The following is a 14,799-nucleotide window of genomic DNA, read 5'->3' on the forward strand; positions in this document are numbered from 1 at the left end:
GTACCCGAAAAAAAAGAAAGAAAGAAAAGGAAAAAAGGGAGACACTTTAGCCAGCCCTCTAAGTTCCAAGGGCGGACCCATAGCCGTCTCCTCCAGTCCCAGGCTGGGACCAACCAACCTGAGGTCTGCGTTACAGGCGGCGGGAGCCAGAAGGGGCGTGGCTGCCCCGGCGACCTTACCGCTGGGGCGGGGCGGAGGCGGGGCGATCGCCGAGCTCCCGAGGCTGGGCGGCCACAGGGAGTCGCGGCCCCAGCCCGGCGGGCGGAGCATTGCGTCGCCGGCAGCTGGGCGGTGAGTTCCCATCCTGGGCCCCTGCCTGTGCTTCGTGCTGCGGGTGGGTTAGGGGGACAGAAAGCGGGCTCCAAGAGACTCGCCCCTGGACCCGGTCACCTGGCTCCGCCGCTGCCCTGACCGCTGGGCTTGGGGCGGGGCTGCCTCGGTTTCCCTGGGGGTAGCACGCAGTGAAGACTCGAGTAGAAGAAGAGGGGGTGTCTCGGGGTTAGGGAGCTCTTTGGCCCCTGCGGTAACAGACGGTGAGGAAGTTTAGGGGGCGGGAGCCCGGGGGGTCTGGGGAGAGGCTGTGACCAGCGGGTGGCAGCGCCTTCCTCTGGCTTGGCCTCATCTCTCACCCGACTTGCTACCTTTTGGCACTTAGGGAGGGCTCCTGCCTCCTCCCTGGCGCGTGTGAGAGCCAGGTTCCAATCCCGTCCCGGTCCAGACAGGCCCACACCCAGGCCTGCCAGCCCCGCACGCTGCAGGCTGTCGGCCTCTCCTCGCTTGGCAAGCTGGCACAGCAGCCATCTGGTCCTACCTGTTTTCTCACAAACCCCATGAGGGTGGGGTGTCCTGCAGCTGGGTGAGGACTGCAGATCGGGCCTTAGCTCCCTGCCTTGTAGCCTCAGTTTCCCCATGGGCTGTGCCTGGTCTCCTCCAGGTTCCTTGTTCTGGGGAGGGAGAAAGGCTGTCTGCCACCAATCCCTGGTCCCTCAGTGAGGAAGCCCAGAGTTACAGACCCACTGCCTCTGCTCTCCTGTCCCCATCCCCGCCGCCACAGGGTGCCTGGGGTTTGCTGGGCACCCCAGGTCCCTTGGCCTCTCTGCACTCTGGAGTCTGAGGCCGGAAGGGGCCCATCTTGCCCGGCCCCGAGGTCAGAATCCCTCTCTGGCAAAGACCCTGTGACCAGGAGCTCGCTTCTTAGAAGGTGGCTGTTTGTGTCCTATAGCTCTAGTTTCATTTAGTTCAAGTCTGTGCCTTGTGGAACCCACCCCTGGGTCCGTGTCTGCTTCCTGGAGCTGTGCGCAGTAAAATTCATTCATTCACTTATTCCCTCTTTATCAGTGCGCTGGATGACACATGGGAGCTATAGCAATGGAAAACCCAGACAGCACTCCCTGCCTTCGTGGAGTACTTGTCGAAAGGAGCGTCAGCAAGGAAACTAGTAAATACCTGGCATGTTGTGGGGTGAGAGGTGCGATGGAGGAAGATAATGCAGGGGAGGAGGATGGGGTGCTGGGGCTGGGGTTTGCAGTTTTATACAGCACAGGCAGGGCAGAACTCTGTAGACTGTGACCACTGAACAAAGTCATTAGGAACCATTTGGCTGTCTAGGGTAGGGATGGCAAACATTTTAGAGCTTTCAATGATACAAACAGCCCGTTGTGGCACGCGTGCCATAGGTTTGATATTGCTGGTCTAAGGGAAAGGAGAGAGCACCTGTGAAGCAGAAAGCTTGTGCAAAGGCCCTGAGGCAGGAGCAGCTCTGGTTTGCTTTAAGAACAGAGAGAAGGCCAGTGTGACTGGAGCAGGGTAGGGACATGGAGAAGTAAGAGGAAATGAGTGCAGAAAGGTAATGGGTCTGGAGGTGAGGGTCTACTGCCTAGGGCCTTGAAGGTCACTGTAAAGGCTTTGGCTTTCACTCCAAGGGCCGCCAAAGGCTCTGTGCAGAGGGGCCAGCTGCTGTGAACCAGGGGCTGGTAGGCTCATCTACTGATGGGAGGGGTGAGAGCCCAAGAGGGGCCACTGCTGTCATCCAAGGGAGAGACCATGAAGAACTCACCATGGCATAGAGGTGGAGGAAAAACCCTCAGGCTTTCACATTTGGGATCCAGGTTTGATAGGTGGGCTGAGAGGATTTGGGATGCACCAGAGATGGAATCAAGGATAAATCTGAGGTTTTCAATCTGAGCACCTGGAAGTTTGCATGGGGGAGTCTGGCTCTGAGACTGTCCAGTTGAGATGCCCCTTAGGCATCCGTATGATGCTGAGGAGGCAGCTGGGAAAAGCTCACAGGGTTGGGGCTGGCAAAGATACAGTGCTGTGGGTCCTCAGCAGTAGGACTGGGCAAGGAGACAAAAAGAGCTGCAAGGGGGCCGGGGATGTAGCTAAGTGGCACAAGCACCTGCCTGGCAAGTGCAAGGTCCTGAGTTCGATTTCCGGTACCACAAAAAAAAAAAAAAAAAAAAAGGAAAGAAAGAGCTGCCTGAGGTGGGAGGAAGATGAGACTCATGACCTGGGTGTTGTGGGGAAAGTGCTTCCAGGAGCAAGGGCAGGGAGCCACCAGGACTGGTGCCCATGGCACAGCAAGTGAATTGAGGCGTGAGAGCTGGGCTAAGGGGGTCACTGGTGACCTTGCTGGGAGGGGGAGTTGGAAGGGATCAGGAGGACTTGGGAACAGCAGTTCTGGTGGCAGACATGGCATTGAGCTGAGAGGGGAGGGGTCCAGAGCGGACTTTAGTCTGCGCACCCGGTGGGGACAGCTCTTAGAGAAGCTCGGAGGTGGGAGAGCAGAGAGCATGGCTGGGGAGGGAGGGGGTGGGTCCAGCGCCCCAGGGGAGGCTGGGAGCTTGCTGGGACCAGGGAAGTTCTGGGTGGGTTTCCCCGACCTCTCTCCCCTCAGGCCAAAAGCACTGAGCCCAGGCTGAGAGAAACCAGGCTGGGGAGGGAAGGAAGAGGTGGCAGGACATAGGTGTGGGTGTGGGAGTAAGGGAGGTCCTCGAGGGTCACCTGCTGAGCCGCTCTTTCAGCAAGGAAAGGACAGTAGTAACACAGAACTCATAATAACGGAAGCAGAGAGGAAAAGGCCGTGGAGACAAACTGATGCACCCCGAGGCCAGGTGTTTTCCTTTCCAAGTGTTCACATCAAGATAGGACAATGGCTGCTCGCAGACAGGGGCTTGCCCTTGGTCCTTGGGGATTTCCCTTGCTCTAACTGGGCCTTCCTTCCCTGGCTCAAGGACCCTCCATCCCTAGCCTGGCCATGTGTGGCTGGCCACCCTGGGGTGGCCCTGGTCATGGTGGCTTCTGGACAGGCCATGCTTATGAGCAGCTCATCTCCTGGGTGTGTCCGCGGGCTCTGTGTCTCCCTCTTTCAGTGACTGACGGTCATGGTGGATGAACAAGGCTTACAGCCAAAACAATCAAGACTTTCTGAGTCCAGGGTGGCTGCTTGGCCAGCCCCGGCTTCCTGCTGGTCCTTTTGGGATTTCCCCTAAGGGTGGGGTCTGTGGACGGCTCCAGGGCTGCCAAGGTTTTGTTTCCTGCCCAGGCCTTGCCCCAAGATGGCCTCGCCATGGGGGCTGGGTGATCTAGGGTCTCCACATGGGACGGAAATAGCAGGTGTTCTGTCCTGGGTATCCTCAGGTGAGAGAGAGGGGTGCTGTCCTATGGCAACCCCACTTTCACCCACCTTTCATTCCATGTCTGGAGTGCTCTCAGGGGGGTGGGCACTGGCTGTCTTCCCAAGACCTGGGCGGGGGTGTGCTGGGGGCCCACACTACCTTCTGGTCATCCCCCTAACCCTCCACACCTAGCTCCCTGCTTGGAGGTGGTACAAGGAGGAGACCCCCTTGGTCAGCGGTAATTCCTGGTTTCAAGTGGCCTCTGCAGTAGGAATGCCCTCCCTACCCAGTTGCCGGACACACAGGTACCCTCCCGCCGCAGTTTCCCTGTGTGGCTAGCACGAGGCCTCCGGCCTGTATGTTGGCAGCATTCTGAGTTGCAGATCCTCCTCGCACTCGCCTCAGCCGTCATATGAACACAGGCGCAGCCCTTCTCCTCCCCAACTGGGTTTTGATTCATGAATTTCCCATGGCTTCTCCTCAAGCCCAGTGCTGTGCCAGGCTTCAGGATGCCAGGATGAGAGAATGTGGGTATCCCATGGGCACAGCAGGGCATGAGAGATATGTAAACAGCTGACAGGAAAGACGCAGAATCCCCAGGCCACTTGGCACCTGCTTGCTTGAATGTCCCAAAATGTCCCTGATTTATAAGAAGCTGCTGTCCTTCTTCTTTTTCTGTGCCAGAACCCTTTCACTTTCGTTTTGACTGGGCATCGCACCAGCCCTTGTCCCTAGGCCCTGTGACAATAGCAGAACCAACCACACCGAGAGGTTTTCTCTGCTGTGTAGCTCTCAGCACCTGGAGGCTGAGGTCTGAGCCTGAGCAGGCCACTGAGGACAGTGGCAGGGCAGGGTGAGTGTCTGTTCGTCGGAGGAAGTGAGGGCCTCAGTGCGTGTGTGTGTGTGCGTGCATGTGTGAGACACGGGGGCAGTGCACCTCTGAGCTCCATGACACCGTGTTCTGCACCTCACCTAGACTGGGCTTCTTGTGGCAATATTCTGAGCCACCCATTGGGTAGCAGTGGTTGTGTCCTCAGGGATGAGCCCCAGCCCCTGTGGGGGACCCAGGCATAAGCAGGTAAAGGTGTGCACCCTGGAGTTGGGCTTGGGTCCGTATTCTAGCTCTGCCTTACCACGCTGTCACAAGTTATACAAATTGCTTGCCAATGCCTCAGTTTCTTCCCCCATAAAATGGGGCTGGTGATACCCTGTCCTTCAGAGTGGTGGGAGGGTTAAGTGAATTCATACAGGAAAGCATTTAAAGGGGTGTCCGGTACACCATAGGTGCCTAATAAATATTAGCTGTTCATCCAGCTACTTGGCCTGAATCCAACTGGCCTGGAAGAGCCCTTGTACCCTGCCTCAAAGGGAATGAATTTCTTGATCCCTCAGGAGATACTGCTCCTCATACACTCTCCAGCCCTTTTAAATTTTTTAAACCAGGACCACACATGGATGTGGGAGCCTGTGTTGTTTGTTTGTGGTACTGGGAAGTGGACCCAGAGCCTTCACTCTGAGCTGCACGCCCAGCCCTTTTCATTTTTAATTTTGAAATACGGTCTTGCTTAGCTGCTAAGTTGTCTACACTTAGGCTTGGGCTTGAATTTGAGGTCCTCTTCCTCAGTCTCCCAGATGGCAGAGATTACAGGCATATGCCACCAAGCCTGGCAAGCCAGTGATTTAATTCTTGGTCCTTCAAATTGTCTGTGGGATTTTAAGTTGGTTTCTTGCTTTCCCCAGGTCTCAGTTTGCGCAGCTACAGGATGGAGAGCTTGGACTGGCTAGCCCTGGGGTAGAACTATGGCCAACTTAAACTTGGGCTGAGCTTACTTGTCCCCGTCTCTGCCCTCTCTGGCTTCTGGATGCGTCCTGTTCTGATCTTGCTTTTTTTCTCCCCAGGTCGTGAAATGAGCGCACAGGAAGCTTTCCAGGCACAGAGGAGCCAGCTGGTGGGGCTGCTCGTGTCAGGGTCCCTAGAGGGCTTTGAAAGCATCCTGGACTGGCTGCTCTCCTGGGAGGTGCTCTCCTGGGAAGAGTATGAGAGCCTCCGTCTTCCAGGCCAGCCTCTTTCCCATGTGGCCAGACATCTACTGGACACGGTCTGGAACAAGGGCAGCTGGGGCTGTCAGAAGCTCCTCGATGCTGTCCAAGAGGCCCAGGCTGACAGCCAGCCCCCTGATCTGCATGACAGCTGGGACCCTCACTCATGTCACCCTGCCCAAGACCTGCAGCGTCACCGACCAGCTATCGTCAGGACACTCTACAGCCATGTGGAGGATGTGCTGGATATGGCCAGGGAGCGGGGTTTCATTAGCCAGTATGAATGTGATGAAATCAGGCTGCCCATCTTCACAGCATCCCAGAGGGTAAGGCACCCCATCCTGGCTCAGCAGAATCCAGAGGAAAAGGGTAATCACCAAGATTAAGGTTTCTTGAGAAGTCAGCCCTATGGGGTAACTTGATATGTGGGATTCCCCCTGAAAAGTTAGTCAGACAAGTAAAAGTTGCCCTTGATCACTGGCAGAATACCACTTTGATGAGAGGAAGTAGGGTGTGGTGGCCGAGGGCTCGGGGTCTGGAGCCAGTGTGGTGCAGGTTTAAGGTCAGCCTTCTATGTGGAACCTCCCCATCCTTGCTGTCTCCTGCCTTGGTTTCCTCATCTGTAAAAAACTGGCAATGGTTATTTTTTACTTATCCTACAGGGTTTTAGGGAGAGCTCAATGAGTTAATTAGACCAGTGTCTAACACCTGGGAAGCACACATTTATATCACCACCGGCTGCTATTATTTCTGTTATGAGTGATGTTCTATGCTTGCATGCATTTACTGCTATTTTGAATTAACAGCTCAATGGAGCATAACATTTCATTTTATTAAATTTGCATTTAATAATTAATATAGCACACTACATACTAGTATGGTTTAAATGCCCTCTTTGGATTTCTGATGTGAATTTGCATGAGATTGTAGATGTTCGGAGTTGTGATTTAACTGCCCCTGAAAGTGTGATGATTCAACAGAGACCAGAAGGACAAAAAAAAAAATGTCTACTGGGTGTTTTTGAAACCCTTTGTTTTATTTTCCTCCAAACAGTGATCCTCAGGCTTCCTGTGAGGCAGATGGAAAACATTCATTAGCGTTCTGCTTTATAGATTGGGAAATCAGAGCCCAGGGAAGTGACTGGGGTAACAGTAGTAAAGCAGAGGGCCAGTGTGGGACCTCAGGCCTCGACTGATTGATTCATCGTTAACTTATTCAGTCAGGTATTCAGCCAGAATCTATTAGGTGTCCATCCTAGGCTCTGTCTTAAAGTTTGTTGTAATCAGAGTGCTTGGTATTTAGTAGATACCAGATAAATGCTTGAGAAAAATGTATTATTCAATTCAAAAATGAATTAATGAGTAGATTGTAATTACATTGGAATGTTAGGGTGGGCTGAGTTGCTGACTTCTTGGTTTTTATTTTTATTTCTTTGAAATATATGAATTGTGATGTTCAAATGATTCTAGGTTAGCCAAGGTTGAGATTAATGAAATAAGCAACTCTAAGCCTGATTTAAAGCTAGCTCAAGATTGTTAAGTACTTACAGAACAAATGTGATGTGGTTTGCCCTAACTAACACATAAAACCTACACTTACACTCTGAGCACCAGTTTCTTCGGTCTGCATAGGTTCTTCAAGGGGATTCAGAAGACATTTTATTTATTTTACCTGTCCTGATGTCTCTTGTGATGTGTTGTGGGGACAGAGTCAGATCAGCACATCACAGAAGTTATAAGATTGTGTCTTGTCATCTTTGATTAAGTCTTTGGTAGTGTTGTCTGGTCTGGATGACCTGAGGGGTTTGGATAAGGTAGTTGATGTCACATAAGAGACAGGGCATGGATATGAGAAATATTTAGAGTGGTGAAGAAAAGCAAATAGGATAACTTGTGGGTCAAAGAAGAAGTCACAGTGGAAATCAGAAAATATTCAGAGTCAAACAATGAGAATATTTTCTCCAAATCTATGGGGTCCCACTACGGAAGAACATAGAGGGAAATTTATAACCTTCAATGCTTAGATTAGGAAAGAAGAATGGCTAAATTTTAATGAGCTAAGAATTCATTTTAAGAAAGAACTAAGTAGACAGCAAAAGCCAACATTGAAAGTGGGTAGACGGCGCAGTAGACGACAGATCTGAAGATTGTCGGAGTTGACAGAAGGATTACGTTTGTGTTCTCACAATTCAAATTTCTCTGAGCTTTCTCAGCTCAGAGATCTTTGGTTTGGTGGCCTTCCCTCAGTGACTCCAACTACCACATCCTCCTACTCTAGCTTTTGGTTTTCTGTCTAGAGATATTTGCCACTGATAGTAGGTTGGAGACTGAAAATGTGGAATGGGAAGAAAGTGAGTTAAAGAAGTAAATCCATAAAATGCTCTTTGCTCCTGCAGTAGGAAGCACCGACCATGTGCCTGGCACTGTACTTAGCCATTTCCTTGAATTATCTTATTTAAGCTCCACTGCATCCTTCTAAGGGTATTGTGTGACTATGCTCTCCCTTGGCAGTGAGAAGACTACATGTATCTGGGAAGGAGCCAGCTAGAATTTGAATCCAGGTCCGCTTTTCCTCAAAGCTGGTACTTTTCTCTCTTTGCCATAAAATATGAGTGTTCTGTGTGGTTTTGCTCAGCTGGGTCTAACAGTTAGGAAACCAGAGGCTGGTAACACCAGCTGTGATACCAGCTGTCGGTGTGACTCATGCAACTACTAATGTTGATAGGACTAGGGTGTCAGACTGAGCCCTGAATTGCTGGTTCCCAATACAAAATTAACTTAGACATTTCTTAATTGGGAAATGTACTGTGCTTACAGAAGAATATATAAATTTTATAGCTATGGGAATAAACATCTCCCCGTTACCCACGTTAATAAATAGAATGCTTCCAGCACTCAGGCCTTTCTTTAGTTTCAGCTACTAGACATTACCAGCAGTCTGACTTTTGTGTTAATCATTCCTTTGTTTTTCTTTATTGTTTTAGTGCCTTTTACAATAAATCCCCACACAATATATTTTTTTTATGAGTAGCAAGCCTAACATAGCTGTGTAAGGAAAGGACAATATTGCCCTTTGTTAATGAAGGCTCCCAGGGTATGGAAGCTTATCAGGGTCTGGGAGTTTATAACGGCTCCTTCCAGGAAGGTGACAGGTAAGGTCATGAGTAAATCTGGGGAAATTGAGGGTTCAGTACAACTGGAGGATCTAGTGGGGCTGGTGTGTGAGAGGTGCCAGATGTCCTGTCGGAATATGGTCAGAGGAATTGGGCTGCCCTGTGTATCCATTTGTAAGCCTTGCTGGAGGCTATTTTAGCTCCCAGAGCTGGTTATTTCTGCAGAATGAAATAAATGTTCTCAGCTGACTTATGCAGCAGGAAGTGAGAGAAAGAATATGTTAGTCCATGGTGAAGACAAGTGAAATTTAGATGAGAATTAGGGCCAGGCTTACTGGGCATATGGGAGATAACTGCTTTCAACATACCTAAGTCTTGAGTCACTGCTGTATTCTGTGAGGATGGATGGCCCTCCACATTTAGTAGAGAGCCATCATCCTGAGATTTCTCTTCATAGTCATCCTATGTTGAGTCTCCTGCATTCTCAATATTATGTCTCCCTCCAGTTTGGTAGCTCATAAATCCTGTACTCAATTCTCTAGCATGAATGTATGGAAGTTAAAATTTCTGAGTGTGTCTAACATTTTTCTCGTACTTGATGGACAGTTTGACTGGGTATAAAATTCTCAGTTGGCTATCATTTTCCTTTAGAACTTTGGTGGCATTGCTTTACTGTCTTTTCAGAGTTGCTGCTAAGAATTCTAAAACCATTTTTGTAACTTTCTGGAAGATTGTCAAAATATTTTTTAGTCCTTAACATTGTGAAATTTCATAATGCCTTGGGTGCTAGATACCCAAGGGACCCTTTGAATCCAGAAACTCATGACTTTGTATTTTGGGAAATTTACTTGATGAATCTAATCATTATTTCTTTTGTCATATTCTCTTCTTTCTTTATGGAATTATAGTTACTTGATTGTTAGAATTTCTTAATTAACCCTCAAAGGTTCTTCTATTTTCCATCTCTGTCTTTTTGCTCTATTTACTTTTGATAGTGTCAGCTCTATGTACTCTTTAACTTTTCATTTTTGGTGTCATACTTTTACTTTACAAGAGCCATTTTTAACTGTTCCTTTGTTATAGCATCTGGCTCTTATTTTATGGATTCAATCTCTTCTTTTATTTAAAGTTCATAATGATAGTTGGGTTTTTGTTTGCTCAACTGAGTTATGCTTTCACCTGGCATAAACTTTTTATCCTACAAATTGCTTCCTCCTTCCCCAACTGGTTTGGTTTCTGTTGCCCATATTAGATATTTTCTTTGGACCTATAGTAGCCCTTGGCTGTCTTTTTCCTTATTGACATGGAAGACTTTAAAACTTACTGGGCATCCAGGTAAAACTTGTCTACTATGAATTCCACTGTTAGACACTTTGGGAAATGGAAGTGTTTCTGTTTATAGGCCTTTTCTCTTGGATAGGTCTGATTCCTTGAGTAGACCACAGACTTCTTACCCAAGGTGAAGGTTTGATTGCCAGGTGTCTAGGAGCCCAGTTGATGAGGGGACTGGGGAGCTGTGGTGGTGGTGGAGAAAAGTTCAGCATTCAGCATTCATTTTGCACTTGGTCATTTAAACCCTGTTTGAAGCATGACATCCACTTCTCTAATTGTGCCTGGCATCACAATCCAGAGATCCTTTTACCCTTTCCAGAATATAAATCTTCAGACTTTGTCATGGTGGGAAGGGACAGTTGCTAGTAGCTTGGAGTGGCCAAGGGTACCCAGAGATCTAGTTCATAAAACATGTTGACTCCGTCCTTATTTTCGTCATTTCCTTCAGTCTCAGAGGTGCCTAGTGTTGATAGTTACAGAGCCCATGACAGACTCTAGGGTATACCTTATGGGGTTTTCAACTTCCCCATTTTTGGCTTAGAATTTTGCTTCTGGAATCTTGTAAATCTGTTACCATTCGTTCATTCATTCATTCATTCATTCATTCAGCAACTCTTTAAGCCCTGCATCTGTGCCAGGCACTCTTCTAGGCATTAGGGAATCCTTGGTGGGTGAGCCCCAGTGAGCAAATGGGCAGAAAGCTTTGTCCTGGAGCGGCTCAGAGTGGGGGATGTAGACAACAAGCAGAAGGAGGCAAATCACTGCACGTGTGAGAAGGTGCCAAGTGGTACAGAAGGTCAGTAAAATGAGTCAGGGGATGGAGCGTTTGGGAAGGGAGCAGGGAAGAGAAGCTTTCAATTTTAGAGAGAGAAGCCAGTGAGTTCTCACTGAGCAGGTGGAATTTGAGCAAAGACTTCAAGGAGGTGAGGGCATCAGCCATGTGCCTAGTGGGAGGAGGGTATCCTGGACAGGGACACAGCCAGGGTCGAAGTCCAGAGGTAGGAGCCTACTGGGCGTTTTCAGGAAACAGGAGGCCAACATGAGAGAGGAGTGAGCCAGGGGAAGAGGAGTAGGAGCTGAGGAACCCTGCTACTGATGATCACAGACAGGGATTCTTGTCTGCTCTGGACCTTGAAGTTACTGTTGGACTTAGGCTTTGACTCAGAGACAGTGGGGACACAGCTGAGCCGTTTATAATCATGTGATCTGACTCATTTGTAAATGATGAAACTCTGGGGCTGTGGGATTGCGAATAGACTGTGGGGAGCAAGGATTCCAGACGGGCAGCCTCTGCTCTCTTCCAGGTGAGCCATACAGGTGGTCGGGAGCAGGTGGCCGCACAGGAGGTGATGAGAAAGGTGGGCTTTACCGCTACGCCCCAGTATGTGGAGGCTGGCCCGGTAGGCTGTCAAGCACTTGAAGCACACCTGAGATGCTTTTTTCCTTTAGTAGTAGGATTTAACCCAAGGCCTTTGCACTGAGCTGCATCCCCAGCCCTTTTATATTTTTTATTTTGAAATAAGATCTTGCTAAATCGCCGAGGCTGGCCTCTTGACTTTTGATCCTCCTGCCTGAGGCTTCTAGAAACCTGGGATTATAGGCTTTCCCACCATGCCTGGCTCCACACAGATCCTCGCAACATGCACCACCTTTTGAGGACTTAGCATGAATGAAGGAATGTAACCACCTTGCTACGTTTTTATACTGATTATGTGTGGAAATGGCAATATTTTGGATATCTTAGGTTAATGGGGATATAGGATAAAAATTAATTTTTTTTTAACTTTTAAGATGGTGGCTGTTAGAAGGTTTGAAATTGCACTGGTGGCTGGCATTTGTCTCTTGCATTTGTCTCTCCGTCTTTTGGACAGTGATCTCCTGCCTGTGCCTCTGAGGGGACGCCAACAGGAGTTGCTGATGGCTTGCAGCTTCGAGGGTGACTCCAAGATTTGTGGGCTGAGCAACTGGAAGGGTGGAGTTGACTTTAGACAGGATGTGAATGGCTGTAGGTTTGGCATGGGTGAGGGCTTAGGAACATTTAAGTGGAGGAGGACAGTGGGCAGGTGGATGTATACAAGTCCTGGTCTCAGCGACAGTTTGGGCTGGAGGTGACAGTGTGGGGTCAGGACCAGAGGTCATGTTTAAGCCATCAAGCCATGAGACTTGATGAAATCACTTCCAAATCATTCACAGCTTTTAGATCATTTTTCACATCTTTGTAGGCTTGTAGCTTTATGTCTTTATTTTATCTTATTTTGTCTCATTTGGTTTTAGGCCTTCACTCTTTCAGTGGGTTTTGGGAGGGAGCTAGATTGGATGTGTATGTTTGCTCTCCATTTGTGTGTCAGCTTCTTTAACCTCATGTAGTTGTTTTTCTAGCCTTTTACTGTGATGGAAGAGAGAGGCCCATGAAATTTCAGTATAGACTGAGCATCCTTTATACTAAATGGTTGGACCATAAGGGTTTTGATTTCTGATTTTTTTCAGATCGGAGTGTTTGCATATAGAATGAGATATCTTGGGGATGGGATGCAAGTCAAAATACAAAATTCATTTATGTTTTATGTACATCCTTTTTTTTGTTTTCTTTTCCTGGTCCCGGGAATCGAACTCGCGACCTTGCGCTTGCCAAGCAGGCGCTGTGCTGCTGAGCTAAATCCCCAGCCCCTACATCTTATACATAGAGTCTAAAGGTAATTTTATTTTATTAAAAAAATTTTTTTTTGAGACAGAGTCTCTCTATGTAGTTCAGACTGGCCTTGAACTCACAGCTCTCCTCCTGCCTCACCTTTCTAAGGGCTGGGATTATGGTGTGTGCCACCACTCCCAACTTGGTAACTTATATAATATTTCAAATAATTTTGTACATGAAACGAAGTTTCATGGTGTGGAATTGTCATCTTGTGGCACCATGTGGGGACTGAAAAAGTTCTAGATTTTAGAGCATCTCAAATTGCAGGTTTTCAGGTTAGGGGTGCTCAACTTGTGCTCCGTAGAGACCTCCCTTCCCCCTGCCCCACTCCATCAGCCTTTCTCGAAAAGTAATGGCTTCTGCTTCTCCCATAGGCCAGAAGGTTGCTAGATCTTGCCACAGTGAAGGCAAATGGGTTGGCTGCCTTCCTTCTGCAGCACATTGAGGAATCACCAGCCCCGTTGTCCCTGCCTTTTCAGGGTATGTATTTGTGCTTCTCAGTTAATCAGGAAGGGAAAGGAAATCAGCACAGGAAGAGCAAAACAGACGTCAGTTACCATCCCACGTACTGGCTATGTTAGTTTCTCTAGGACTCAGTTTCCTCATTTTAAGGCTGACATCACCACATGACTCATTGGGCTATTGGGAAGATTTAAAAGGAAGAGCAATAATATTCACTCTTAGCTTTCATTACTTCCTGCACAATGATAGTTGGAACTACCATATATTGAGGGCTAACTGCAGATGTTCCTTGCAATCTAAACTGTCATCATCTGTAACACAAAGATACAGATACACTTTCTGAGAGAGGGGCTAGTGTCACTTGATTGCTGAAAATTAACTACTCATGATCATAAACACAAAAACCAAGTGGATTTAGAGAATGTGACATCTCTCAGTGCCCAGGGTCACCAACTCAGGAGTGGAGGAGGCTCGAATAGCATAGCTGGAACATGCCAGACATCCGGCTGGTACTTTATGGACAATATCTGCCCTTTGCTATAACCCAGGAAGTAGCTGTTGTTTTCTCTGCTTTATAGATGTGGAAACTGGGTGGGAGATTACATGACAAGGTGGGGGAAGATAGGTCTGACTATAAACCTACATTTTCTTCTTGGGAGAAGACAGCATCAATTGTAAAGAGAGTATATAAATTTGTGACTCTTCCAGCCTTGTTCCCACATCCCTGAAGGGAAAGTTTTTCAGTGCCAAAGCCCTGAGTGGTGTGCCTGGTGCTGACAGATGGGTTTATTGCCCTGGACCTGCCCTCTGGGTGTCAAGGAAGCCTGTGAGTGGCTGCCTGGCTGGAGGCCTGTGCTTGGATGTGGGTGTCCACATCTCATTCAAGAACACGATACAAACATGAATGCATAGACAAAGCTGGCCATGCAGGCATGGTAACACCGTGCCCTGGTCTAAGGTGCTTTCAGAATGATGTGTGTGTTTTACTGAGGACAAGTTGAGCACCCCTAACCTGAAAACCTGCAACTTGAGATGCTCTTGTGTGTGTTAATTTCTCTTTCAAATGAGAGAGACTTTATTTTTGGAGGATTTTAGTTTGGTTGGTGATGGCTGGGGATCTGCAGTGGAAGTCAGGCTATTGGAAAGAAGATACGTATCTTCTGGCGACTGCTCTGTGCTGCTAGTGTATCCACAGGGCAGAAACAGTGATGATAATCATCAGCTCTGAACAAAAGAGGCAACAAAAGCTGGGTGTGATGCCACATGCTTATATTCCTGCCTATTTGGGAGGCTGAGGCAGGAGGATCGCTTGAGTCCAGTAGTTTGTGGCCAGTCTGGGTAACATAACAAGCCCCTGTCTCAAAGAGGAAGGAGAAGGAGCAGGAGAAAAGGTGATACAGACATAGAGCACCTGCTTTGTATGACTGTGCAAGTACTTCAGAGAGCTGAGCTCTCTGTGAAAGTTACTTGTTGGCCTCTGGGTTGAGAACAAGTGGGCCTGGTTGTGGGTAGTGAGGCTGTGAGGAGGTGAACCACACTGACGT

The 14,799-nt window shown here is 48.5% G+C and overlaps 1 protein-coding gene across 2 annotated transcripts in view; it reads left to right on the forward strand.

Moving 5' to 3' along the window:
* Positions 1-209: 209 nt before the first annotated feature.
* The window catches only part of Nod2 (nucleotide-binding oligomerization domain containing 2), a 33,907-nt gene continuing 19,317 nt past the window's right edge, over positions 210-14,799 (forward strand). For both annotated transcript variants that reach the window (XM_005388272.2, XM_005388273.2), the window contains exons 1-3: positions 210-291; positions 5,517-5,983; positions 13,168-13,273. In XM_005388272.2, the coding sequence (XP_005388329.1) occupies positions 5,525-5,983; positions 13,168-13,273 (565 nt within the window). In that variant the 5' untranslated portion in view covers positions 210-291; positions 5,517-5,524. The remainder of the gene's footprint in view (positions 292-5,516; positions 5,984-13,167; positions 13,274-14,799) is intronic.

The sequence above is a fragment of the Chinchilla lanigera genome, unplaced genomic scaffold, assembly GCF_000276665.1.
Source record: "Chinchilla lanigera isolate Chin_1 unplaced genomic scaffold, ChiLan1.0 scaffold00032, whole genome shotgun sequence".
In the NCBI taxonomy this organism is placed as follows: domain Eukaryota; kingdom Metazoa; phylum Chordata; class Mammalia; order Rodentia; family Chinchillidae; genus Chinchilla; species Chinchilla lanigera.